The following is a 27,677-nucleotide window of genomic DNA, read 5'->3' as shown; positions in this document are numbered from 1 at the left end:
GCATATCTATTTAGTGCCTTCTGCAGTTCAAGGGGCGTTCTGGCGAGTATCACCGCATTGTCAGCATAGAGAAGAGCGGGAATCGGTCGTTTATTTACTAAAGGGAGGTCCCGGCTCCCAGTAATCATATCCCTCTCCAGCCCGTTGGTATAAAGCGTGAAGAGTAATGGGGCCAGGACATATCCTTGTCTCACTCCTCTCTCTATTTCAAAAGATGCCGTTACTCGCCCTGTGTCCGACCTCACCCTTGCTGATGCGTTCAAATACAGTTCACGCAAAAAATTCAGCAATGGTTCTTCGACACCCATTTCCGCTAGGATAGCCCAAAGTTTATTATGGGCTACGCAGTCGAAGGCTGCTGATAGGTCTACATAGACCATGTAGACCGAGCCTCCCTTTGCACTAACATATTTGCCTAGGAGCAATGCCAGATTTAGGGCTTGTTCTATCGTCCCCAGACCTTCCCAAAACCCAAATTGAAGGTCCGAGAGGATCGCGCCATCTTCCGCCCACTGCTGGAGGCGTTGAAGTATGACTCTACCCGCCACCTTTCCCAGGGAATCCAGCAGTGAGATCGGACGATAGCAAGATGCCTCCTGACGGTCCCCCTTTTTGAAAATGGGGACCATAATTGACTTGGACCATGAGTCCAGTAGCCCCACCTCACAGGATGCCTTAAATACTCTTGTCACCACTGGGGCCCATAGATCTAAGTTAGACTTAAAATACTCTATTGGGACCCCATCCGGTCCCGGTGCCTTCCTGTTTTTACTGGATGTAAGGGCCAATAGAACCTCTTCAGTTGTAATATCTAGGGGAATAGGGTAGTGGGATACAGATTGTACTTGACCCAAACCTGCTTGTTGTCTCAGATTGTCTGGCCCTTTTGCAAAGATCTTTGAAAAGTAATGCACCCAGGTAGATTCATCAATGGAGCCATGACCTGCTCCTGGGAAGACTGGAGGCCTTTGGGATCAAAGGCTTGGCCTTTAAGTGGTTGCAATCTTTCCTTTTGGGAAGGACACAGAGGATACAACTGGGGGAGTCGATATCGGAGGTGGGATTCTTAGAGTGCGGGGTACCGCAGGGTTCCGCACTGTCCCCACTCCTGTTCAACCTTTATCTGCAGCCCCTGATTGCGTCTTTGGCTGAGATGGGTTGCAGAGTCTTCAACTATGCTGACGACACTCAGCTTGTGCTGAGCATTGATAATACAGGGACAGCACAAATCCAAGCTCAAAACATCTTGAGGTTTACCGTGGGGTGGATGACGGAAAACCTACTAAAGATCAACCCGGATAAGACCGAGGTACTGGTAATTCCTTCTACCACCTCACCGTGGAGTGATCTGTATTGGCCTGCAGAGCTTGGATCAGCCCCAAAACCTAGTGCCAACGTGAAGAGTTTGGGGATTAAACTAGATTGTGATCTGTCAATGGGCAGCCAAATTTCCGCCGTTGTTGGAACCTGCACGAACATCATTAGACAATTGAGAAAGTTAGCCCCCCTCCTTTCTCATTCTATGATGCGCTCAATTGTAGCAGCAACCGTCATTTCACGGATCGACTATGGGAATGCCCTGTATCTTGGCCTCCCAAAAACATTGACAAACAGACTTCAAGTCGTAATGAATGACGCCGCACGACTGATCTTCGGAGTACCCAGACGAACAAAGGCCTCCCCTCTACTCCAAAATCTTCATTGGCTCCCTGTTAAAGAGAGGGTTGAGTTTAAGAGCCTCTGTATAGCGCATAAGGCGATTTATGGCCATGCGCCGGCATATATTAAAGCCCGTCTGGAAGTATACAGTCCGAAGAGAACACTCAGATCATCGGACTCTCAGCTACTGGTTTGCCCCCGCTATAAATTAGTGACCAAGGGAGGGAGAGCCTTCTCTGTTTTGGCCCCTCAGCTATGGAACAAGCTGCCTGAGGGGCTACGCAGGGAGGTGAATCTCCTACGTTTCAGGAAATCCCTGAAAACATTGCTGTTCAGAAGAGCCCTGACCGCAATGTAGGCCTGTAGTGGTGTCTCTCGGAGGAGTGAAGCTAAGTTATTGTAACAACATCTATTTCCAATGCGCTTAGAGGCCTGTAGGTGATTGAGCGCGTTACAAATCTAAACTAACAATAACAATAACAACATCGATACTTGGTGCCGATTTGTTATCAATTAAATATGTAGACTTAACCACTGCCCAAAATGCAGAACTATCTTTTTGTCTGCAACTATCGTGTAATTGGTCCCATGAAGCCTGTTTTACTTCTTTTTTTCTATCCTTTATTGCTACATTATATTCCCTCCTGAGCTTTACTATATCTTGAGGCACCCTGTTTGATTTATTAAGTGCTTTTTTCAATGTGGAGTGGGCAACAGTGCATCTGTGGTTAAACCACCCGTATTTTTTCTGTTCATTAATTTTCAGATTTACAGAAAGTTCCTTTTTTATAGCCTTTAGGATCACCCTAAAACTAATCAGTACTTCCTCATCTTGGGTGGACAAATCTAAACATTTAGAGAATAGCAGAGGAAGCTATGTTAAAAACTCTCTTAGTAATTTCCAAGGGGTCAATTTTCTCCCATTTTAATGAGAATCCATTTGTTTTATCCAGGGTCAAGGTTTTTTGCTTCAAAGCGCTAGTTAAACTATGCGTCCTAAAGTTATGAGGCGGTCGGAGTGAAATACTAAGGGCAGAGTGGTCACTCAGTGCAGTTGTATGGATCTCAAACTTTGTTACCCACTGTTCTAATAGATATAAGGATAAAATCTATCGTACTTTGCCTGCCACTGCCAAGAAAGGCCGGTTCATAGTGAAGGGAAGAAGGATCTCTTGGATTAACAATGACAAGGCCCAGATCAAATAATATGTCATTTAGGGAACTTCCAACTCTAGAATGGGAGAAGTGGGCAATCAAATCATACTTTTCATCCGTTAACCCACACAAAATGGGGCTGATAGATTGATATAGATATTGATTGAAATTCCTTAAGTATATGAGTAATAACTGGAGTAATTTCAGTGCTGCAAAGAGAGTGCATGCTAAATTTATAAGTGCTTAGGTATTGAACGAGTGATAGGATACGTACATAGTGCTGGATGGGTGAATGGACTAGTGCATGGGAAAGACAGAAGAATTCCTAGAATGCATAGGTACTAACTGAGTATTTAAAAGACTGTATCAATGCTATATAGCTGAGTAGAGGTCTGCATGCATAGTGCACAGAATATTGTAGCTGTACTAGTGATGGTGTGTCTATGGTTGCAAGAATGGTAGTCTGTATTTTAGGTTGTGAGGAGGTAGATCAGAGGATCACGTGGATGATGTCATCAATGATGTAATTTGAAATGTCATCAGTGATGTCACTGACCATGTCATGAGTGATGTAATATCTGACGTCATCAGCAGTGCATTAGGGGGCGTGAGTTATAGTTAGCACGACTAACTATAACAGTCGAATTTCTCTTGTTTTGTACAAGTGAAATTTCCAACTAACTATGACATCCATGAAACCTGTTTTTTTCAGTGAATATCTGAGGTTTTTTAATGCTAATTTCTAACTATAATGTCCCAGAAACTTGTGTTTTTTTCAGTGAATTTTATATATGTGTATTTAATCTCCTCTCACTCTTACAGGGAAGCAATCAGCACTCAGGTTGTAGTTTGGAAGTAGTTAATCTGCAAAGGACGTGATCCACGCCTTTCGGCTCGTCCAAACCTTGATAATGATACAAGACGTCATTGTAGCATCCTTATTTAAATGTACAAATGCCTCCAGTTGCCAACATTAACAAAGGACTACATATCACTGTAATCCAAAAAGTTGGTGGCCATATTGGCCTGGTCCCGATGTGAAAATCCAGGAATTGATACAATAAAGAAAAGAAAACAAGTGTTAATATGCACACAATGTCATTTCAGCATATCTTGCCCCGTGACCGCCATACCTGTATGTTCGTCAACTTGACATATCCATAATAAACATACTTAGGATTGCAAACATCAACATAAACAATGGACTACACATTACTTTAAAGTGAAAGGCTATAAGCAATATTAATCTGGGAAACTTGCGTATTATAATGGTTCTTACACGAAAGAAAAAAAAAAGGGGTGTTAATATACACACAGTGTCCCTAAATAATTTTCTAGTGATTATAGTTCCATTCCATTCACAGCTCATTTGAGATGTCATGTGTGATGTCATGAGTGATGTAACTGACCATGTCATGAATGATGTAATGTCTGAGGTCATTAGCAGTACATTGCGGGGGCGTAAGCTATAGTTAGCTCAGGTAACTATAACTGCTGAATTTCACTGGTTGTGTATGAGTGAAATCTGAGTCTAACTATACCATCCCTGTAATCTTTGTTTTTTTCAGCAAATTTCTAGTTTCTTTTGTTAATTAAGATGCATATCATAATGGATGATGTGGGGTTAGAAGTAGAGCCTGGCATTGTGCTGCCCCCACCCAAGCTTGCTGCTCCTGCTTTCCCTCCTCCTAGCCATCCATTGTCCAAGTCCATGTCCCTGTTCCCTTATTACTGCCCTGTGTGGCTGTTGTTCTGCCACTGGCCTTCCCGCCGTCTCAGAACAGTTAGCTTGCTGCCCCATCCACCTCTTCCCTATCCTATGTTGTCTGAATCCATGGACATGCCTCCTCCCTCCTGCCATGCATGGTCTGATGTGCTGCCCCTGCCCTCCATTTAGCATGGTGTACCAGTCCACTCCTCCTGCCCTACATTGCCCAATTCTATGCCCCATCATTGACCTCCTGCTTAGCCTCTGTGCTTAGCTTGCTGCCCCTATTCTCCTTCCCCCTGCCCTCCGATGTCTTTGTGCAAGCCCCTGCTCCATCCTTTTTGCCCACCATGTTCCATGGACCTGCCACTCCTATCTACTGGGAGTGTTCTGTTGAACTGCCACTCCCCTCACACCTTTGTAGCATTGTCAGATGACTGTAACCTGTCTCTGCCACCTTCACCCTGCATGTCCACATTCCATGCCCCTATCCCCTTCCTCCTGTCCTCCATGGTCCATTTTACTGCCACACCCTTCTGCCCTCCCTGGGCTGTTGTGCTGCAACTACTCCTCCTGCCTGCCACATGTGGTCTGTTGTGAGGCCCCTTCCCCTGAACTCTCTTGTCAGTGCCCAGGTCCTGATCCTCCCTTCTGTCCTCCATGATCCTTTGTGCATGCCCCTGCACCCTCCTCCTTGCCCATCATAGCCATTGTGCTGCCACTAACCATCCTGCTTGTCATGCATGATCTTCTGTGCTGCCACGACCCCTCCCACCTTCCCTGTGTAGTCAGCTAGCTGCCCCTGACCCACTCTCACCTTCCCTCCATGGTCTGTGTGTATGCCATTATAGTCTCACTGTTGCTCTCCATGGCGGGTCTTGTTTCTAGTGCCCATCCTGCCTGACCTCCATGGTCATCTTGCTGTTCCTGCCCTGCCCCCTTGCCCCCAGCCCTCTGTTTCCATGTGCAGACCCTTATTCCCTCCCTCCTGACTTGTCTGTTCCATTGTAATGCCCCTGATCTGTCCCGCCTGCCCTTTATTGTCTGTTATGCTACAACTTTCTCTCCTGTCTGTCAATTATGGTCAGCTAGCAACCACTGCCTCTTTCCCCTCTGTTCTCTGTTGTTCATGTGCATGGTCCTGTCCCCTCCCTACTGCTTTCTATGGATTGTTGTGCTGCACTCCAGTCTTGCATGCCCTGTGTGGTGTATTGTGCTGCTGCAAACCCTGATGTCTGCCCTGTAGGGTCAGTTTGGTACACCTCTCATATCCCTCCTGTCCTCTGTTATCTGAGTCTATGTCCCTACCCTAATTCCTCCTGCCTTCCATGATCCAATGTACCATACTTGCTAACATTTTGTACTTAGTAAGAGGGAGATTTTCCCCTTTGGCTTACATTGAACAAGAGGAGATTGTAGGCAGGAGACAGATCAAATAAAGCCCATTTGGGCTTAAAAACATTGGACGTTTCCTGGCTGAATCGGTTCTGTTGGCATGTATGGTTGTACTACCACTGCCTCTTCCTTCTGCCCACAATGGTCTATTATATTGCGACATCCTTTCTTGCCAGTTCTGTATTGTTGGTTTATTGCCCCTGCCCCCCTTTCCACTGCCCTCCATAGTCTGTTGTGCTGCCACTGCCCTTCCTGCCTGCCCAATGTGGTCAAATTATTGCCTCTGCACCCTCATACCTGCCTTCAATTTTCAGAGTCCGTGCCCCTGGCCTCTGCCTCTCAATAGTATCCTAATGAACAACTAGATTGCTAACATTCTATATTTATTACATAAGTGTGGAGCGTCTGAAGTCATCTTGATGTAATCAAAACTGTAATACCTAGAGCATTTCCTTTAGAAATAACATAGATGAGAGGGTCTTATTTGCATCACAATTATGGTTAGTGCTCTAAATAACGAAAATGAGGACATATTTTCTGAGTTTTCAAATAGCGACAAAGCACTTTTAAATTATTTGTGACCTTTATGTTTTTTTATCCAGTAGACCACTTGAATAAATGTTGCACTTAGGGGAGAGGATGTGTGTTATTTCCAGAGCTGCAGACTTTGTAACTGGGGAACTAGGTTGGAGTTTCTGCTTCAGCTCGACATTTTCTGATTCTGGTCAAATCACTTAATCTTCCCATGTCTACAACCAAAATGAATTTGTTCTTATGTGATGTAACCAATGCTCATGTGAAGCACTCCAATACCTGACAAGTCTGCACTATATAAAACTGCAAAAACACAAAAATAATAAGTGTTTTGCACACTTCTGTCATTGGGCTACATGTGGGCTACATCTGGGTGATATTTGTGCTACATTTCGGCTCTTTTGTCTCTGGTGGCCATCTTGTTATTTGTTATGAAGTTTCCTAATTTCCTCATTTACTGAAGTCTCCTCAGTAGGAAATGCTTTCAGTTTTTTTACTTTGATTCCATCAAGAAGGTATTCAGATATGTCACACATTTGCCATGAAGTCAGAATGTTAGCACTCTAGTTGCCTATTAGATCAATGTAGTAAAGCTACTGCTCACCAGGAAAGTCTTCTGCTGGTCTTGAAAGTGCATGTTTCAGTCTGCATGTCAGAATTTTTTAATGAAATAGAAAAGGATTTGAGAAGTCACTCAAAATGTGCCCTAATTTTACTTTCTGAAGCACTAATCCCACTTTCTATGGCAAAATGAACCCCCTCATTTTGTTCCTTTTTAAATTAAATGTTTTAAGTACTACCACTTTATTCCAATCAAGATGGCTTCAGGTGTGCAATACGTTTGTCATAAGTAGGACTGTTAGCGCTCTAGTTGTTCTTTAGAACACTCTGGGAAGCTGCAGTAGAACACAAAGGAATCAACTGACAGTCTCTGCCCTTGTTGTATGTACATGTTTTACTACTGAGAAGGTCAGACTTCATTCTCACATGAGTGAGAAAGATAATGTGAATTTACAGAAAATATGCTCTCAGTTTAGCTAATAGATCACATTCTGAACCTCTGTGGGAAAAGCATGAGAAAATAGTTTTCTCTCAAACATGATTCATGATATCCCAGCAGAAGGCTTTTTCACATGGCAAAATGACTTTAGAACACACCACAATTCCTAAAATGAGTATGGTACCATCAACAAATGATTTATAATGTAACTACCGACACTTCTTGGATGAAGTGCTGACAGCCAATTAGATCTCACGATGAGATGTGTGGTTGGGCTCCGCCCAGATATATATTCCTTTTTCCAATAATATTTAAAGAACTACTGAATGGATTTACACCATTTTACAAAAAGGGCTTTTTCTGAACCAAGGGCTACCTTTTAGCCAAATTTGGTGTAATTCCGTTCAGCAGTTCGGGCTGTAGCCGCATCTAAAGTTTCCTACGGAAAATTGCATGGGGAAAACACATTTTGGAACCCCCCTTTTTTCTCAGCCCCCCTTGACGAATCACCCCAAAACTTCCAAGATAGGAGCTGACCGGAGCGGGCCATAAGTTTTGAAAAATTTCGTGAAGATTCGTCAATCGGCGTAAAAGTTAATGGGAATAGAATGTTGCGATTTCCCTATGATAACTAGGTCCTAACTATAACTACCTACTGGCGACCACCAGTAGGTAATATACATATATGTATAGATATATATCAGGCTCGGTGGGGATTTGTCCATCAGAAGAACCACACTCAGACAACAAGTAGGTAGTTATAGTTAGGACCTAGTACCATAGGAAAATCGCAACATTCTATACCCATTAACTTTGGCTTCCGTGCTTCTTTAATATGTAGCCCCCGGGTGGGCCAATTCCCGGGGGCAATATTTGTATTTTCATGGGGGGGCCCGTAGGGGCCCCTAGTCCCGGGGACTGTCACCCCCTGGGCTTTTAACACATATTTGTGGGGAAGGCTCACAGCCCGCCCAGCCTTGGAAACAGCCACCCTCTGGGCTTATCTAAAACATTTGCGGGTGTCTCACGGCCCCCCGCAGCCCCGGGGCCTGTCACCCCGGGGCATGTTTAAAAAAAAAATCCGTGTTGGGGGGCTTGAACCTCCCCACACCCTGGGGACCACCACCTCGCCGGGGCTCTAAATATTAAAGTTGGGGGGTCCCTGATGGACTCCCAAGCACTGGGGACCACCACCTGAGGCTTTGTAAATGGTGGGAGGGGGGCCCCCTCCTGGAGCCCTGTCATGGCCCTGAGGACCGCCACTCCCCAGGGCCGGCTCCTGCAGTGTCCTGGGGTGCCCACCCCCGGGACACTGCTGTTTGATATGGCAGATTGCTTTTCTACATGGTGAGTTGAATCTTAGCAGTTCCCCGTGTGGAAAAGCAATGCTGGCTCCCCCGCTGGCTGCGGGGAGCCGGCGGGACCATTGGGGGATTGGGGACCCCTCCACGGTCCCCTATGAATAGGGCCAGCCCACGCGGCCCCCATCCACCATTATAATATATTTTTTTTTTTAAAGGGAAGGCCGGCCCCGGGGAATGTGGTCCCTGGGGCCATAAATGACCTGAGGAGGGGTGCCACGCAGCCCCCTCCAAATACATTAAATTAAAAAAATGGCCATGCCCCGGGGGATGAGGTCCCCGGGCCGATAAAAATCCAAATAAAAAAAAATAAAAATAATATAAGGGTCAGTTCCTGGGGCCGGCCTTCCCTTTAAAAAAAATATATATTATAATGGTGGAGGGGGGCCGCGTCATGGGGCACGTTTGCACAGTGGTGAAGGGAGGGGCGGGCCTGTGCAAACATGCCCTGTGGCGAAATTTTAAGTTGGGGAAATAATTCCTCATCAATCCTGAGGGTCCCTGGGAGCCAACTAGCCCACCAGGTACCTCCAGTAAGTGCCATGGAGCTGCGTTGCAGAGTGTTGTAAAAAGGGCGTGGCCTCTGAACACCTCTCTGCAACGCAGCTCTGTGGCAGATACTGGAGGTACCTGGTGGGCTAGTTGGCCCCCAGGGACCCTCAGGAATGAAGAGGAATTAATTCCCCAAATTAAAAAGCGCCACAGGGTGTGTTTGCAGACATGTCACCTCAGGGCCGCCCCCTTCTTTCACCATTGTGCAAATGTGCCCCCTGGCGAGTTGCAAGATGGGGGAATTAATTATCTTTCAATAATGAGGCTCCCTAATCATTTGTAGGGCACTGTTGATCCTTATCACAGCTCCTGGTCTATTTTTCATTTATTGTTTATGAGGATTCAGGAGCCATTTTGACTCTGTCATATCTCTGGATATTGATTCCCAGGCATTACATAACTAGTTATTGACTACGTAGAACAGGCACTTAACTTTATCCAAAAGCCCGGGAGATGACCTACCATAGAGTCAGTTACTCTGCATATGGAGAAACTGCAAGTGGAGGAATGACTATTTCAGGGAGACATACGTACATACCAAAAAGGAAAATCCTGGTAAGTGGTTACTCCAGGAAATTGGTTAAATGAGCCTGGTCCTGCCCAAGAGAACATTTACTGATAACTGAACAGAGAACCTGATTTAGAGTTTGGCACCCAGGGTAGTCCGTCACAAACATGACAAAGTGCCTTGTCCTTCAAATCCTTGGTCAGCCCTCTCAAGTAGGAGTCAGGCAGACTGTCAGTTTTCTGATGTTGGTGCCCCAGCTAGATCCGCCATTGGAAAACTCAGATGTCATGATGGATTAGGGAGGAGTCTGAGTAATGGCATCAGAACCATCCGTCCTCTTTAGAGTGGACAGTCTGATGTTCTTTTTCTGTCATTAATTACCAGGTATGGGGACCGGCGTTAACTTTTTGTTTTTCATAAACAAGCCCCTGCTTTGTGAGTCTGTAGCAAATTTAATTCCCCTCACTCATGATTTTAATAGAGACTGGCACTACCATTTATTATAGGCTTGTTTTGCCTCAAAATCTCTGCCCTGAAGATAACCAATAGACAATAAATGGTTGACACTGCCTTGACATTACTAGCAGTTAAACCAGCTAATTATGGTCTATATTATGCTGAGTGGACGCTTATAGTGAATTGTGTATAACCATGTTTTCTTATTGTACTGGTCTCTTGCTTTCTTTGAACGTGCACTTATTTTCCTATATTTTATCACTTGAGCACCGAACATCTCTTGCACATAACGTCATGAAGCAAATAAGACATACCTATACATGTAAAATATGTTTGACTAGTTATTTTCAATATACCATTGCATCGCCTTATTTTCTTCCCTTTTTTAGTAGCTTGACATTTATATTTCTTGTTACAACACGTGCGTAGTTGATTGTTTTTTAAATCCTCGAATGTACAAAATACACCACTAATAGCCATTGTTGCTTTCATATGTACAAACCATATATATATATATATATATATATATATATATATATATATATATATATATATATATATATATATATATATATATATATATATATATATATATATATATATATATATATGCCATAATGCAATATTTCTTATCCAGGGTTGATTAATTCTAATGGGAATTCCTGGAAACAACAGAGGAGATTTGCTTTATCAACCTTGAGGAACTTTGGAATGGGTAAAAAGAGCCTGGAAGAACGAATCAACGAGGAGATCAGATACCTAAGTGAAGTAATAGAAGAACAGAAAGGTGAGTATACACATGAACGGAACACTTGGGTTAGTAAACTGTATAATCTTAAGCTGCATAACTTAGTATTTCTACTTTTCACTTCACTTTATTTGCTATTTGTCATGCGCATCTACCAGCAATTCTCTCCATAGATATTACAGAAAAATAGAGCTTGGCCAGAGGATTAACATTCCAATTTCTAGTGAGAAGGTAATTGGGTGTGGTAAAGTTGCACCCAGAATTACTGATACTAGCAGGAAAAATCAACTGCGGGATCCGCAGGTTCACTCAATTTCAAGTCTTGAATGGATCCTGAGGAAATGGTAATACCAGGTTTTTCTGCACTCAAATTTCCTCACACATACCCATAAATATCACGTAGACAGAAAATGATATAAAACAACAGGAAATATGTCATTCCTGATGCCACATTCATTCAGTTGTGAAACACAATAGGCCTTTCATTGCCTCATTGAACCCTTTGAGGTTCACACTCTGAGAGAAGATTGCTCCTGACTGGCATCTTCATGCAGTAAACCTACTGGCAGGCATCATGTCGATTTACAATTGTATGAAATTGGGTTATTTGCTGAAGGCCATTTAAAGAAATAACCACAGGCTTTGTCAGGAAGAACCACAAATGTCAATAAATGAAACTGCGCTTAACCTTCTGATAGCTTGACACAAACCAGTTGGACTTAACTTAGAGGAAAGGTGTAAAGTATTTTTGCAACACTCTAGCAATAATAAAGTGAAGCACAAGAACAATCCCGAACCAGTTTAGAAACAAAGAGAATATTTTAATAAATAAAATGAAACCCAAACAACAAAAATGCAGTCAGTAGAACTGGAAGTATGAATTTAAAAATAGCACCAAAATTGCCCAAAGTGCCAAGCGTGGTTATCTGGTCATACTATACTGGGTCAAGTCAAAGGTTAAGGCAAGACCATGATGGAGCGTGGGTCGGATACAGGAACCAGGTTTGTCCTGGGTGAAAGTTTATCTTTGCACTTAAAAACTTTTAGGGAGAAAAGTCCTTGTCGACAGGGATGTCGATGGGCCAGGCAGGAGGCTGGATCCATAGAGGGTTTCGTCGACGGGGGCCAGCTGCACAGCAGGACCTCTGTGGGGCATCAGTCAGTTGGGAAGCTCAGGGTTTTCTACGTCTATGGTGGGAAAGGTTTGAGCAGGCAAAGTCTGAAGTTTGGGCCCGGGAAAGTGTTGCTGACGGTGGGTTTTTGGTCAATGTTGGATGCGGGAAAATCCTCTTTTTCAGACTTAGAAACGTCTGTGCAGGTATTTATTTAGCAAAACAGAATCCCTTTATATTTTTCATTTTAAAAGTATGTATTTCGAAGGATGCAACAATGCTATGGACAAAACAGATGCCTTCTGTGATCTTTCAAGCGCAATTTCAGTATAGTATACTGGCATAATCCCCTTTAAGAAAGATTTTCCAGCTTGGAACCCAAGAAGTTGTACTCTATTTTGAATTGTTTGTGTTTTAAACCTGGCAAAGGCATGTCCACCAGCTTAGAAGTAGTACATGATCCACAATATCAGAATCTACCCATGATCTGGTATAACATAACTCAGAGTAACCTTCCAGTCTTGCACTTAAGACCTTGCAACGTCCCTCGGTTCATAAAATGCTGTTCTATAAATTCAGGTTTTTTGATAACTTATTTTGTATTGAGTTTGCGTCAATTATACAAACAGAAACGATACAAGGAAAGACAAAAGAAAAAAAGGTAAATAACCTTGTCCACCCACCACAGTACAACATGACAATCATAATGGTAATAATCCACAATCAAATCAGAGAATCAATGCATTTGTTAATTCAGTCTGCATATCACTTTCTATTTCGGAGTTATCTACACATACATTTTCTCATCCACTGTGGCATTCACAGGCCCAATTGGATCCATTACAGTGCTTTGATGCAGGGACCATGTTTTCCAAACTATGTAAAATTTTTGTGGACACACTTTGGCAGTATTTATAGGTTTTACCATGCTCATGCATTTTTATGTTATGTTATGTTATCCACATTTGTATAGCGCACAGCTGCCCCAGCAAAGGGGCGTCCCAGCGCTTTGGACAGATAAAAGACACAACACAACAGACCTCAGAAAATCAAATGAACAAAGGCAAAAACCTAAGGAACAGAAGGAAAGAGATGGGTTTTTACAGCTCGTCTGAACTCCATCAGATTATCCAAGGCACGTGTTTGGGAGGGAAGCGAGTTCCATAGCTTAGCAGCTAAAACTCGGAAGGAACGTCCCCCAGCACGGCAGAGCTTAAACCGCGGTACCACCACCAAATTTTTGCCCAAAGACCTTAATGACCCGGAAGGTACATACGGAATAAGAAGGTTCTCCAATAACTGGGGAGAGGCCAATTTAAGAATCTTAAAAGATAGGCACAGAATTTTAAAATCGATCCGTTGCGCCATAGGCAACCAATGTAGTGACCGTATAGTTTCCTTCGCGGAACAAAACCTCGGTAGGCCCACCAAGGCTCTGGCGGCAGCGTTTTGAATGCGCTGCACCCGGGTGATTTCTGCCTGGTTGACCCCCAGCAAGAGCGAACTGGCATAATCGAGCCGCGATAGAATAGTGGCCTGCAGGATCAGCTGCCTAGTAGGGGCATCAAAGAATTTCAGAATAGGCCTAAGCCCTCGCAAAATTCCGAAACAAGTGGCAGACACTTTTTTTGTGTGACTACAAAAGCTAAGGGCAGAGTCCATTCCTCCATTTCTCAGCTGAAGGAGAGTCTGCCTTCTTCTACTGGCGAGAAGTGTCTCTTTTGGCCACCAGGATGGCTAACCACAATAATTCCATCTTTTATCTGTTAGTGTCTAGATCTGTGTTTATATTTGAAATGGTGAGTTTGGGTTCTGCTTGTAAGTTCCAACCCATCAAGGCCAGGACTTTCTCCAGTTAGAGGCTGATTACACTGCACTCCATATCTGTGCAATAGGCTCCAACATGAGAGGTACATCAGGGAGTCCACTCCACCAATTTTTCATAGTTTGTGCTGTGTAAGGTATATTCTATTCAAGTAGTTGAGTTGGATTAGTTGGTACTTCAACACAATGCCTGATCGGTGAGAGAACACCCTAGCTTCCCTCCAGTTCTTATCAGAAAGAAGGCCCAAATCCGGTTCACAATCCTGACACAGTTTGTGAAAAGAGTGGGCAGGGTTGAATACTAGAGACCAAAACACTTGCTTAATCTTATGGCCCCTAACTCTTCTGACAGTAGTTTCATCTGTAGGAGCCTAAACACAGGGTGATCTTCCACTCCCGAGATATAGGGAGTAATCACATGTCATAATTGCAAAAACCAGAAGAATTGGCTACGGTGTAAATTATAATGTTCTTGAAAGGAGCTGAGGTTTGGGTGTGGTCCTGTTTGTGAATAATAACTATCTCAGCCATACGCAAGATCAGTGGTAATTGGCCTATCTGTAATGATTCCTTTATCACGTCCCCAAGTGAATCCAAGACTTTGGGGGCGTAGATCTTGCAAAACTCTCCTGGTAGTGCATCAGAACCTGGCTTCTCGCACAACTGAAACTGGCTGTGAGCCTCCAACAGCTGCGAGAATCGCGATACTAAGATCATCTTTCGAGAGTCCTTTCTCTGCTTCTGACAATCTCTGTAGGAGGAGGATGAGCAGAAAATACATTACGGGTCCCAGCAGCCTTTTATTTTGGTTATATAATTTAGCATAATAATAAGCACATCATTGACACTTCTCTATGTTCTCCTTGATTATTGAGCCATCATCATTGGTAGGATATGTAATCTATTCAAAGAGTTGTAAATTTTGACATGAGCGATGCAGAGTTTTACTGGCATTGTCACACCATTGATAAATGTAGCTGGGCATCGTAAGCCAAGCTCTCTGTGTGTTATCCGTCAATACCTAGCTCCACCGTAGAGTGATAAGATTAGCTCTGTGTACTTCTGCATCCCTTTGTGTCTATGAATTAGGTAATAAAAATGTAGCCTAGATAGCAAAATGTTTTATGAGCTTCCACATAAAATGTAAAACCGCTTTCTTGTGGCTGAATAGTGCACCATACGCCAGATAAACCTAGTGTAACCATGTGCCAATCACCCCACGAAACCACTGGACCCTCCGGTTAACAATCTAACAATCGGTTAACAATCTCTAAGAAGTTGGATGTTAGTGGTTGTGGTGTATATATGTTAATCAAGGACAGTGATTCCCATTTAAAAGGCCCATGGCACCTATATATCTGTCTAAATCATGGCAAACCTGCGTGCCTTAAAGGACACATTGTTGCAAATGAATGTGGGTGTTCTGCTTGAGGCCCTTGTAAACGCCTGAATGAAACACCTGTGAAAAAGCCATTTGTGCAAGGAACGGTCACTTATTGCCCATAAGATGTCAGGATAAAGGGTTAATTTTGGTGAGAAGATTATTGCAAGTAGCAAAGGTGGACAATTAAGAGTTATATGGAGGATATCTCAGAAGATGGGGGAGTCTCTCTTCCTCCGTGATCCAGCATTCTCCACCTTCTTCTATTCGTATCGCTGGCGAGGAGGAATATTTGCCAATTTGTGTACAGCCGGTCAAGATCAATTTCTGTTTCTGGAGTAAACATGAGGCTTTTTTGACTGTTAGACTCTTAGAATGGGAAGTGGGTCATCATCAAACAGTGATTTTTTGTGTGGCCAGATGTCTTGTCTTTCTTCTACCCACTCCCATACTGCATCCAGGGTCTTGAAGAAGAATGTCCATGGCTGGTAAAAAATTGGTAAGTTTTCTGGGTAGAGGAGCATATATCAGATATTCAGCGATCTAAGTTTCCGCTTGCCTCCACAAACAATTTGCACTGTTGTTGCACTAGTTTACGTCTAATCCGGAAAGACCATAATTTTTTGAGAATCATACAATAATGGTTCCGAGCAAAGTGGAGTATCTCCTCTCTGTCCATGTATTTAAGGCAAAAGGTAATCATGGAGCAAGCGGGAGTGCATGGCGGTCTTTATATGAGTGCTCTAGGTAAATGCTCAATGATGAAGCACAAGGAAAGTGTCTCTCGAGGCAGCAGTGACCTCATCCATTTGTCTAAGAACTAGACGTCACATAGGTTATTCATACAGGCTCATTCTTTCATACCCTCTGCTCGTGCTGCCAGATTTATAAATGTTTCTGGTAGTTTGGAGATTGTGTTTTGTAGTTTCTTCTAGTTCTGAGGCACAACCCCCAGCCTCATTAATACAATCTACTGCTGGTCTCAGGTCCAGTCTCAATGCCTTGACATCTTCCCCCACAGTGCCAATAGTAGGCTCCCTGAACTTATTGATGGCTTGAAGAATCAAGGCAGTGTCAGATGTGACTGCCACATCCACACCAGAGTCTACGGAGTCTCTGCTTGATGTAGGTGGTTTTGTGCTTGATTTCAGCCTCCTGGGTGGGTTTATTTATCTAATGTGCCTTGTTTTCCAGCTGTTGGTTGCTTGTGATGTAGGAAGTGTGATTTGAGGTGTACTCCAAGAATTCTGATAATATTGGAAGCCAACTGCCACTGAACAATCCCTTTCTCTGAGCAAAGTAATGCCAACCTGCATCCATTCAACAAAGGTGCCACGAACAGTCAGTGAACATGGCGAGGAGCAATTAAGTGGGATCTGGGATCAGCCATGAAGTATCTTTATAGGGAAATCTCAGCAACACCTAGATTCCAGCTGTTATTTGAGTCTGCTTTCTCAGTTCCTCCTCCACTCAAATCTAAGTTGGAATCGAGCTCACAGGATTGGGTGGGACAGTTCCCAGGCTACAAGCTACTTGACTGGGCGCTCTGAAAAGTCTCAAAGCTGTGTGTTACTGAGCTTTCTCCACACCTGACAACTCCGTTTCCCCCAAAAGTCACTATTTAGGGCCTGCAAACGGGCTACATGGAGAGAAGGCCTCTACTTTCCGTGAGCTCACCTTGTTAAGGAGGCTCTGTCACAAGCGTCAGACCCCTCGAGAACATGGCAGGAAACCAGACACTGGATCCATCTTTATCCATTAGTATCCCATAAGTGATTGCCGCTTATTCCCTCAACAGTCGAAGCACTGGTCTCAGCTGCCATTTTGGGCCTTAAAGCGGACCACAAGGATCGCTTCGTGCTCATCAACCCACCCCAGCCTCGCAGTCTCACAGTCTGCCTGTCCCGACAAAAGAGGATTGCTGGGGCTAGTTGCATTAGGTCCTTGTCTCTATCTTTGGAGCTTCTTCTTCGCCATTTGCGCCTCACCACAGTCCGGCTAGGTTTCCTGCGTCTCAGGACAACTTTGGGCGAGGGGGAAGAGTGCCTAGTCCGGACTTTAATTGATATTGTGGGACTTGTGTGACGAAGCTCATCTAGCTCACATCTGCTTTTGAAAATGGCTGAGCTAAGAGCCCCAATTCGGGAGGAAAGAAGAAGAGCAGCACCGACCACTGACACCAGGTTTGCGCGAAAAAGGTTGCTATATTGAAACAGGTGCACATTACAAACAACAACCTGGGCCTTTGCCTTACAAAACTACAAACCTCTCTATACAAAGTTGTTCAAGTGTGTTAAGCTACGACCACCTCTAAATGTCCCCCCATAACAACTTAATTCTTTAACTGTGTACTTGCTCCAGAGCTGATCAACAGCTGATCAACTGCAACAGATATCTTAAATCTCCCCTCATTGTTTTCTACAACTATTAACCTCTAGCTAACTAACCTTCCTACATGATATTTTGACTACCTGGCTCCTCTAGGTGTGAACTTGACTACCGTACCCTTCCAGCCTGAACTGCCACTGTCACAGCAATAAACTTCAGTACACCATTGCAACTTCTCACCTACTGCCTTTGCACCTACTTCAAAGCAACATCTAGACATAGTTAACCCCCGTTGCACACCTTTTCCAAAGTCTGCCAAATAAGGGTCGGACATGTAAGAAAAAACACCCCCCAATCCCTAATTAGAAGGGACGGGTGGGTGGGCCAAAACAAAAACTAACAGTTACTAGTCACCATGTCACCTAGACAAAATGGTGACTGGTCACCTCAAAATGCCTGGCTGTATACCCCTTGGGCTACATACATAGCCCCAAAAACGTCCAAACCCTGGGCAGTTGTCCAACTGCTCCACTTCCTGAAATACATGAGAGCAGACCTCCCTATGGTCGGCTGCCCCCAATTCTCCATAAGACCACAGGTTTGGCACAAACGTTCTGGAACCTCCTGAGAAGATATGTGCATAAAATGGATTTGGAACGTCCATGTATAATGTTGTGCAAGAATCACTTGGAGATGTCTGTTTTTTCTTGCACCTTATTGCACCTCAGACCACAAGGAGAAGAGGTCTTCCCAGCCAGGCAGCAGACGTTAACCCCCTTGGTACTCCATCAAGACAAAGCCACCAGGGGACATCTTAGCATACAATTCCATCAGATGTCACCCTGTTCCAGTTAAAGTAACACATCACACCAAATATCAACATACTTTTCATTATCATTGACATTGGGAAGAGTTACCTATATTTTGACCACCGCATTGTTTTGTTTCATTTAGGTCAGCCATTTGACCCTCACTTTCATATCAACTGCAGTGTTTCAAATGTTATCTGTGCCATCAGTTTCGGTGATCGATTTGACTATCAGGACCCAGAGTTCCAGAGTTTACTTCGTTCATTAGATGAGGTTTTAAAGCTGCAAATCGGCGCTTCATCCCAGGTAAGCTGCTGTCATATTTAGCTTATTTATGTATTCTTTTTAACACTTTTTGTTATTCTGCATCATTATGATGAATACAGTTTGCATGTTTGTTTAGGAAATTGGGCTAAAATACTGTAGAAACACTTATCTACCTGAAGGGTAGTTTCAAACAAATGCTTTACACAGGAAGCTATGGATTGGGCAGTAGAAGTGCTAAAGCACCATATAATATGATCCAGAGATTCCAAGTAGGCCAACGATTCCTCAAAATTGTAAATTATCATTACTTCAAAAAAAAGGCGGCAGCAGTAAACGGTCATACTTGACCCCACATTTTGGTGAGGAGTTTAGATTTTAGTGACTGAGTTCTCATTTCAGATTTGGCACTTGAGCAAAACAAATCCAGTGATTCATTGAAAAATCATGCAATCTGCCTCAGTTTGTACAGTACTGCCTGTACAGTGCACTATTCCAGATTCATTTTCCGATGGCATCCTAGTTTCTATATTCCAGTGTCATGTGAAATACTTAATTTTCATAATGCTCAACCTTTAGCAAAATCTTTCCCTTCAAAGCTCTCCTCTGCATCCTAGATGTAGCTCCACACTACATCAATGCCTAATTCAAAGTAAATGAAAAACGTGGGTTGCACAAATATGCAGAAGTTTCAAACTCTTAATAGGAGGTTTCAGATGGTAGATAAGAAAGGTTACACCATTCAGTTAGTGATTATGGAACATTTCCAGTCCCTTGTTATAGAGAACCAAGACTGATTCCCCCCAAAACAATCAGAGTCTCTTTCTGTCTTTCTGAAAAAAAGAAGTCCATGGTTCTCCTCTCTGCCAGCGGAATCAAAACAGTGTTAAAGATTTTCAGAAAAGGAGACAGCAATGACATCTATGCGAACAATACCTACCGTGCCCTTCTACAAGACCACTATCATAAAGGCCTTGTGCAGGATTCCAAGGCAGTCTGCTCTGCTGAGACACATTTAAAAGCAGGAGCTCCACAGATATAACTGTGACATTCTGGATGGCTTCAGATGTCTAAATGCATTAAATGCAACAATTGTCTTGCTGCAAAAGGTAGACAGTGTTTACCATAAAGGTTACATTATCCACCAGGATATGTAAGTTATGAGTATGGGATGTGATACCTGGCACTACCACAGCTCATCATGTTGCATTTCTGAGTTTTGATTACGGGTCTCCTTCCACATCTTCTAACTTAGAGCAAGCTCTTTGACTTTTAAACAGATGTCTGTGTTGCTGATGGTGGTTTCAGTTAATTACAGACCAGGTATTTGTTTTTCAGACCCTTACCAGAATCCTAAATCATTACTAAGTTACTCATGCAAGCTGTGGTTCATGTCCAACTTAATGACATGCATATTACTTTCTCCCAGCAGAAGCGTAGGTTGAATCCAGGACCTTTCCAAGTTGTATCAAATTTCCCTATACCCTACCCAATTACTTAAAAGTGGTTGTGATGGAAAAGCAGCAGTGCTTTGTGGATTATATGTAGTATCCTGGTTGTCTCCATTCCCTGCATGTCTGAGTTGATATCTGGAATGCTGAGAGTGAATGATGAAATAGAATGTTGATGTGTACATGAAGCAGAAGCTAAGGGATCGGACAGTTGGCGGGAAAATTAAGCTCTGACAGGACCTACCTGTTGTTGCTGTAGCCTAAGGGCCTAACTTGAAATAGAAATCGTACCACTTACCCTAGTGACCTCAGAATCATGTTAGAACATCCTGCCCTCAAACCTCAACATTGTGGCAAATAGTTGTTAAGGACCTGCTTGAAAATGCATCAAGACTCTGGTTGTAATTGGACCAGTTTCTGTCACAGGAGGGTTGTCATGATAAGGAAGATGGCCCTGTGACCATGGAGACTATTTTGGGGCCGCCCAACCTCCAGTCCTGGAATGACTGGAATCTATATCCACATGTGGTGTAAATGCCCTAAAAGAGCCAAGTAGCGTTAGAGATCTAGCAAACGCTTAGAGATTGAATCAGACAGAAACATTAACATTATGTGGGTGGGATTTAGGAAGACTAAGCACCGCCTAAAAATAAACTTCTGTTCTGTATTGCGGGATTGGCTTTTGTTAGATGGAAAATAGTGGGATTGTGGGGTGGGAAAACAACAGTGAAAGTTGATGATTGGCTTGTAGATAAGGACTGGTGTAGCATCACTGGAAAACAATTGTATATGAGTAGGGGATGTTTGCAGAAGTATCAACAAAACTGGGAAAAATGGTGTGAAATAGACAACATGGAATAACACATTGTATATTATCATACAGTATTAGTTCATAAGGGACATGGAATATGGGATGTAAATACACAGTGGCTGCTGAGAAGCACATAGGCAGACTGCTCTGTACCAGTTAATGTCATGATTTATCAAGATAGATTGCCATTGATGCTCAATCAGATGTCCTATATTTCACAATATCAAATTTATCATGCATGTACCATTGTGTAAGTTGGTAATGAGATCTTTCCCTTTTTTATGATGACTCTACGTTGTGTATTATACTATGTGTATCATTTAAAAAACATAACAATACAAAAATAATGTTAACCAGGCGAGGTTGATCAGTCCCTGGCTGTTTTTATGTGATGCTCCATGTCTCACAATATGTACCTGATGAAGTAAATGCCTATAATTTTACAACAAATTTAGTCTCTAAATGTTTAAAGTTAACACACTGGTTATTTTGTCATTGACGATAAGCTCCAGCAGAACTCAAACCTATGGGATTGTACAAAAGCAGCAGAAAATGCATAAGTTGACTGTAAGTCTGCTTAAATGAGAAATCTCCTCCATTTCACAATACAATGCCAGTACGGCTACGGTTTTTGTTAGTCCATCAAACTGCAACCCAAATCCTTTATTGTTGCTGTGCTGGTAGTGTGAGCGTGGTGGTGGTGGAGTTCATGGTTTCATTTGTAATAGTGCTAGTGTATCTGTCTGTGCATAGACCAGTTCACTAATTGCTTGCATCTGAATTATCTGTCTCTTCGTTTCATGCAGCACAGTTCTGTTGAGGATTCATCTTTGGTATTTAAGAAGCTTATCATCTGAATTGGGAACATAAAAAAGACAGTTCAGATCTGTAGCATGGATCCACCTCAGCGGCACAGATGGACAACTCTGAGTCTAGTTTGTTTCTCCTGACCTTGCCATTTGAGTATGTCCTCAGTATGCTGCTTACCAGAGCTTCAAAGTTCTTCCTGTTTCTGAATTATCTTCTGAGTACTATCTGGTCACTTAGAACATCACCCCCCAAAAATGTTTGACTCATAGAAGTGTGTTACTGCTGCCTCTGCAGCGTATTCAAAAGACATTGCAATGCGGAAAAGCCACCTTTTTAGTCACATTCGTCTGCCATGGCAAAGTCTTTAAGGTATTTGTATTGTTCAAACCAGATAGGGTAAAACAAATACAGACATACATTTCATACAGTCAGAACCTCATGTTTATGGACATGGTGGCAAAGCCCGTTTGCTTATTTTCAATCTTTTGTGAAAGCTTCTGGTCTTTAAAGGATGCCTGTATTCCAGATAAACTGTGTTGCATATGCCTATTATCCCATCAGCCTTTCTTTTCTTTTTGGTAATCTTACACGGTCAGATTAATTTAGTTTTCAAAATAGGGCCCGCTGAAGTATTTATCAATTGACGTTGCTCACAGAATATTAGTTCCATACTCATTTATGACAAATCTTGCAAACGTTGAAGCTCAATTTCATCAACAGATTGACAGCCCTAAGAAACTGTATATTCAGCATAGAAATAGGTGCATGTTGAGAGGTTGCCGAAATGCCCTCATGCACTGATTTCAAGAGCCCAGTCTGTGGTGGAGTACAATAGTCTTTAGTAACAAGATAGCCCACATGTTCATTGTTAAGGGAATAGTGTATACATGGCTAAGCCCAAAGGAACATATGCATCTTTTGAGCACATTATTCCACAAACAAAGGGTATAGTGACTATAGAAAGGATTGTGGTGTTTGGTAACTGTAATTGGGGATAAATAGTCTGCCAAAATTCTACAAATTTGATGACTTTCACCAAACATTTTGAACAGATTCTTGTTTTTACAACTAATTACTATTGTATGAATGGGCCAAATCATGTTGTCAGGATTGTTTTATTTCCTTCATGAAAAGATTAAACATATGACTTGTTTAGTTTTTGCACATTTCTAGATTGAGCAGTGGATAAAGGGGTAACCAGACTTCCTGATGACAACCGAACAGCAGTGGTAGTGCCTTAGTGTGACCCTGAAGCCTTCTCCCCCACACACTTGCTAGTAAATGTACTGGCACAAGATATCTCGTTCTCTATCTCTCGCACACTAGCCCATACTCACAGATGCATATACACATATGATCACAAAGGCACAGACATACACATACCCTGTTATAACATGGCACTCACAGGTGTGCAGAAACATGCAATCTCATTTCTGTCTCTCACAGCTTGTGACTATTCACACATAACAACTTCTTTATCCTGGGTTACTTGAGCATCTGGTTCAATCAGCCAAAACTCCCAAACAAGCTCATTCTGTCAAACCGGTAGGCTTTCAACTTCTTCCAAGCTAGTTCGATTCCACTATACTCAGACAGATGTTCCCCTGGGTGCAGTTTTTTCTGCACTAGGACTCATCATGGTCACAAGAAATATCCCCTACATCTTGTCCTTTCACCACACCATGCACTTCAAAATCAGGTAATGGTCAACACTGTTGCAATTATAACAAAGACTGATAAAAGTGTTCGAGGCATGTGGGCTGCTGAATTCATATCTGTGCATAGATCGCCGCCTAGTGTTGGGTCCGGATGATTGCACATTGTTGTCCTGGAAGAGTCTTCGAAGTATCACGAGATAGGTGGCTCCTCCCCTGGACTACAGTGCGCATGGGCATCGACTCCATCCCCAGATTGTTTTTTTCCGCCATTGGGTTCGGATGTGTTTCGGTTCCCTCTGTCGGAATCGATAGTTGTTAAACTTACTTTGCTCGAGACCAAAAGGTCTTTCGGACTTGCGTCGGTATTGTCTATCGTTCGGATTCGTATTTTCCTCGGCTCCGAACCAACACTGCCCTTCCGCGTGCTTTCGGCGCAGACGGGCCTACTCGACGCTCCAACCTCTTCCATCATGGAACGAAGTCCATTTAAACGGTGCCCGGTGTGTGCCTCGAAGTATCCGCATATCGATGTACACCCGGTGTGCAATAAGTGCTTGTCGCCGGACCACGACGAGGCCAAGTGTATGGCCTGCTCCAAGTTCCGGTCCAAGAAGACACTCAAGCTCCGCCGAGCTGCGCGCCTGGAGGCCCAACGATCGGCACCACCTCCTACAGACATCTTCGACGCGGAGGATGTCGGGGACAACACTATCCAGGAGATCACAGAATCTAACCCGGCGTCGGAGGTTGAGGACGACTACGACGCGGAAGACGAGGATTTCGATGAAGTCGTCGAGGAGGTAGGGGACGACGACGGGGCCCTTGCCACCGTAGAGGATAGCTCGGATGAAGAGCTTCCTCAGACTGACTCCGGGGCCAGCCAACATTATAAGGCCCAGGTCGAGGGATCGCCTTCGGGCCTTACCCAAAGCCTTGATGCCCGTCCCACGGCTCCGCCTTCCGGCCCGGCCACGGACATTGATACAGTGCCACTCACGGTACAGCCAAAACCGAAAGTGAAACCAACGGTCTCGACGCCAAGCGTATCGAAACCGAAAGCGCAAGTCACACTGGTCGGGTCGAAGACTTCGGAGGCCTCGGCGCCGAAGAAATCCAAGATGGCCGTCGAGCTCAAGAGCCACGCCAAAATGGCCGGCCCGAAGGCTACTGTATCGAAGCCGAAGGTTAAAGGGACCGACGCAGCTGCATCGGCGCCGAAGACGGTCGACGCACATAAGAGTCGAGTCGATCCCAAGAAGGTCGACGGCCATAAGAAGTCCACTCTCGACCCGAAGAAGCGGCAGGACGACCCCAAGTCCCTCACTGCCTCGCTTCCACTCGACAAGGCCAAGGGGGCAACGGCGTCGACTCTTAAGAGCGCGTCATCGGTCGCCACCTCAAAACCAGCTTCAAAAGACTCTCTCGAGCCAGTGCGTCCCTCCGCCTCGTTCACTAAGAAGGTTACGGAGTCCCTTCAACGTATTAGGGAGGGGGCCGCAGCAGTCGAGCCGAAGGACCCTGTGCCGCCCAAGCCTCTAGAAAAACCGGCGAGGGCGCCATTGCCTATTCTGTTCACTTTGCCACCAAAAACGGCGCCAAAAGCTTTCACAGCAAAACCAGGGGCCGGAGTGCCCGTGAAGGTGTCTTCGACGCCGAAGCCATCGTTAGTGGTCCCAAGCCCACGGCAACGACCGCTGGCAGAAGAGGAGCGTCAGGAAGTTATCATCGACGCCAACACGGGCAAGCTCTCTCTCCTTAAGAGGAAGATCACCCCTGAACCACAATTGGAGCATTACCAAATTCCACTCAAGAAAAAGATGGACTCTGCTGGTGCCTCTGCCTCTATGGAGCCCGTATCACCACAGGCACAGGAACTTTCACCCTCTCATTCATATGTAGAGGAGGGTGACGGCAACGACGAGGATGAGTATAGCTATCCCGTCTACTCAGACCCAGAGGATGTGACTGAACCATGGTCTGCTGGTGGCGATCCTGGGGACCCGCATTCGGGACAAGAGCCTCAGCTTTTTTCAGCCAAGACTTCCCCAACAGCGACTCTGCAGCTTTCAATGCCCTCATTGAAAGGGCGGCAGCCAATCACGACGTCGATCTCCATGCTGACCCGGTGGACGTCGACTTCCTCTTTGACACTTTTTCAGTCTCTGAAAAAACTGTAAAGACTTTGCCAATGCTAAAAGGGGTGTTGAAACATGCGGCTGAGGTCTTCAAGGAGCCCACCCGGGCAAGAGTTATCAACCCACGTATCGACAAAAAGTACAAGGCAGCGCCCACTGATCCTACTTATATCAAGGGACAGTTGCCTCTGGATTCCCTGGTTGTCTCCAATGCACGCAAACGAGCCAACTCACAAACTACGGGTGATGCTCCTCCCCCAGACAAGGAATCAAAAGTATTTGAGGCTTCTGGGAAAAGGGTGGCTGCGCAGGCAGCCAACATATGGCGCATATCCAACACCCAGGCGCTACTGGCGCGTTATGACAGGGCACACTATGATACTCTAGAGACCCTTTTACAGCAGTTACCCGATCAATATAAGGAAGCAGCAGAAATGTTGATACAGGAGGGGAAGCTTATCACCAATGCTTCAATTAAGTGCGCTCTGGACGTGGCTGACACCGCCTCGCGAGCAATTAACGCTAGCGTTCTACTTCGTAGACATGCATGGCTAAGGATATCCGGGTTCAAGCCAGACATTCAAACTACCATCTTGAACCAGACGGTCAACCCAGACCACCTGTTTGGCCCCGAGGTTGATACCACTCTCGAGAAGATGAAAAAGGACACCGGCACTGCGAAGTCTATGGGTGCCCTGCAGTCCCAGCAGTTTCGGGGTGGTTCCTTTCGTCGCTCCAATAATAGAGGCACCTCAAGGGGTCAACTTTCACAGTCAACACAATTCTACAAGAGCAACACCCCAACTTCTTATACCAACAAGGGTCGGGGTGGATACCGTGGCAACAACGTCAAAGGCAGAGGACGTGGAAATAACAGCTCCAGGTCCTCCACCGCCAACAAACAGTGACGCCTTGTCACTGCCCCCCGACCACGCAACACCGGTCGGGGGGAGACTCCAGCAGTTCCTGCCCATGTGGAAGTCCATCACCACGGACAGGTGGGTCAGAACTCTTATCCAATACGGTTATTGTCTGGAGCTCACATCCACTCCACCCAACATACCCCCAAAAAACCGTCCTATGTCCGGCGAGCACTTGCACTTGTTGCAGCAAGAAGTCAACGTCATGCTGCAAAAAGGGGCAATAGAGCTCGTGCCCCTGCAGGAAAGAGGTGCGGGAGTGTACTCCCTGTACTTTCTGATTCCAAAGAAGGACGGATCCCTCAGGCCCATCCTAGACCTCCGGCCGCTCAATTTTTACATTCTATCAGAACATTTCCATATGCTCACGCTGCAGCAGGTTCTCCCACTGCTTCGGCAAGGGGACTTCCTGGCAACTCTGGACCTCAAGGATGCGTACTTCCACATTCCAATACATCCTTCACACAGAAAATACCTCAGGTTCACCATCCAAAACCAGCACTACCAGTTCAAGGTTTTGCCTTTTGGGGTCACCACGGTGCCCAGGGTTTTCACAAAGTGCCTAGCGACTGTGGCGGCGCATCTGAGACGTCAAAACATCCACGTCTACCCCTATCTGGACGACTGGCTCATTCAAGCAAAGTCGGCCCAGCAATGCGCCGACCACGTGTCCCACACCATTCACCTTCTGCACGTTCTGGGGTTCTCACTGAATTACCCAAAGTCCCATCTCCAGCCCGCCCACATACGGCAGTATCTGGGTGCTACCATAAACACTCTGGCGGCCACAGCACAGCCAAATTCAGTGAGAGTCAGCAGCATTCAGTCGCTGATCCAAAAATTCAGACCTCAACACGCGCTTCCAGCAAGAGTGTTCATGCAGTTGATAGGCATGATGGCCTCCTGCATCTCCATAGTCCCGCACACGAGACTACATATGCGTCCGCTTCAGGAGTGCTTAGCACGTCAGTGGACTCAGGCTCACGGGCAATTGAAGGACCTAGTGTTGGTGAGCGGTCGGGCATACAACTCTCTGCATTGGTGGAATCCACGAAACCTTTGCAAGGGCCGACCATTTCAAGAGCCTGTGCCACAGAT

At 44.6% G+C, this 27,677-nt stretch overlaps 1 protein-coding gene across 2 annotated transcripts in view; it reads left to right on the top strand.

Moving 5' to 3' along the window:
* Positions 1–27,677, top strand: part of LOC147747316 (cytochrome P450 2J2-like) — a 417,724-nt gene that overhangs the window by 104,458 nt on the left and 285,589 nt on the right. Inside the window, exons 3-4 of one of the 2 annotated variants that reach the window (XM_086953132.1) lie at positions 10,966–11,115; positions 18,676–18,836. In XM_086953132.1, coding sequence (XP_086809258.1) covers positions 10,966–11,115; positions 18,676–18,836 — 311 coding nt within the window. The remainder of the gene's footprint in view (positions 1–10,965; positions 11,116–18,675; positions 18,837–27,677) is intronic. The other variant, XM_086953140.1, reaches the window with a different exon arrangement.

This window comes from Lissotriton vulgaris, chromosome 1_1, assembly GCF_964263255.1.
Source record: "Lissotriton vulgaris chromosome 1_1, aLisVul1.2, whole genome shotgun sequence".
Taxonomy (NCBI): domain Eukaryota; kingdom Metazoa; phylum Chordata; class Amphibia; order Caudata; family Salamandridae; genus Lissotriton; species Lissotriton vulgaris.
The sequence above is the reverse complement of the archived record's forward strand: the minus strand, read 5'-3'. Positions and strand labels throughout refer to the sequence as shown.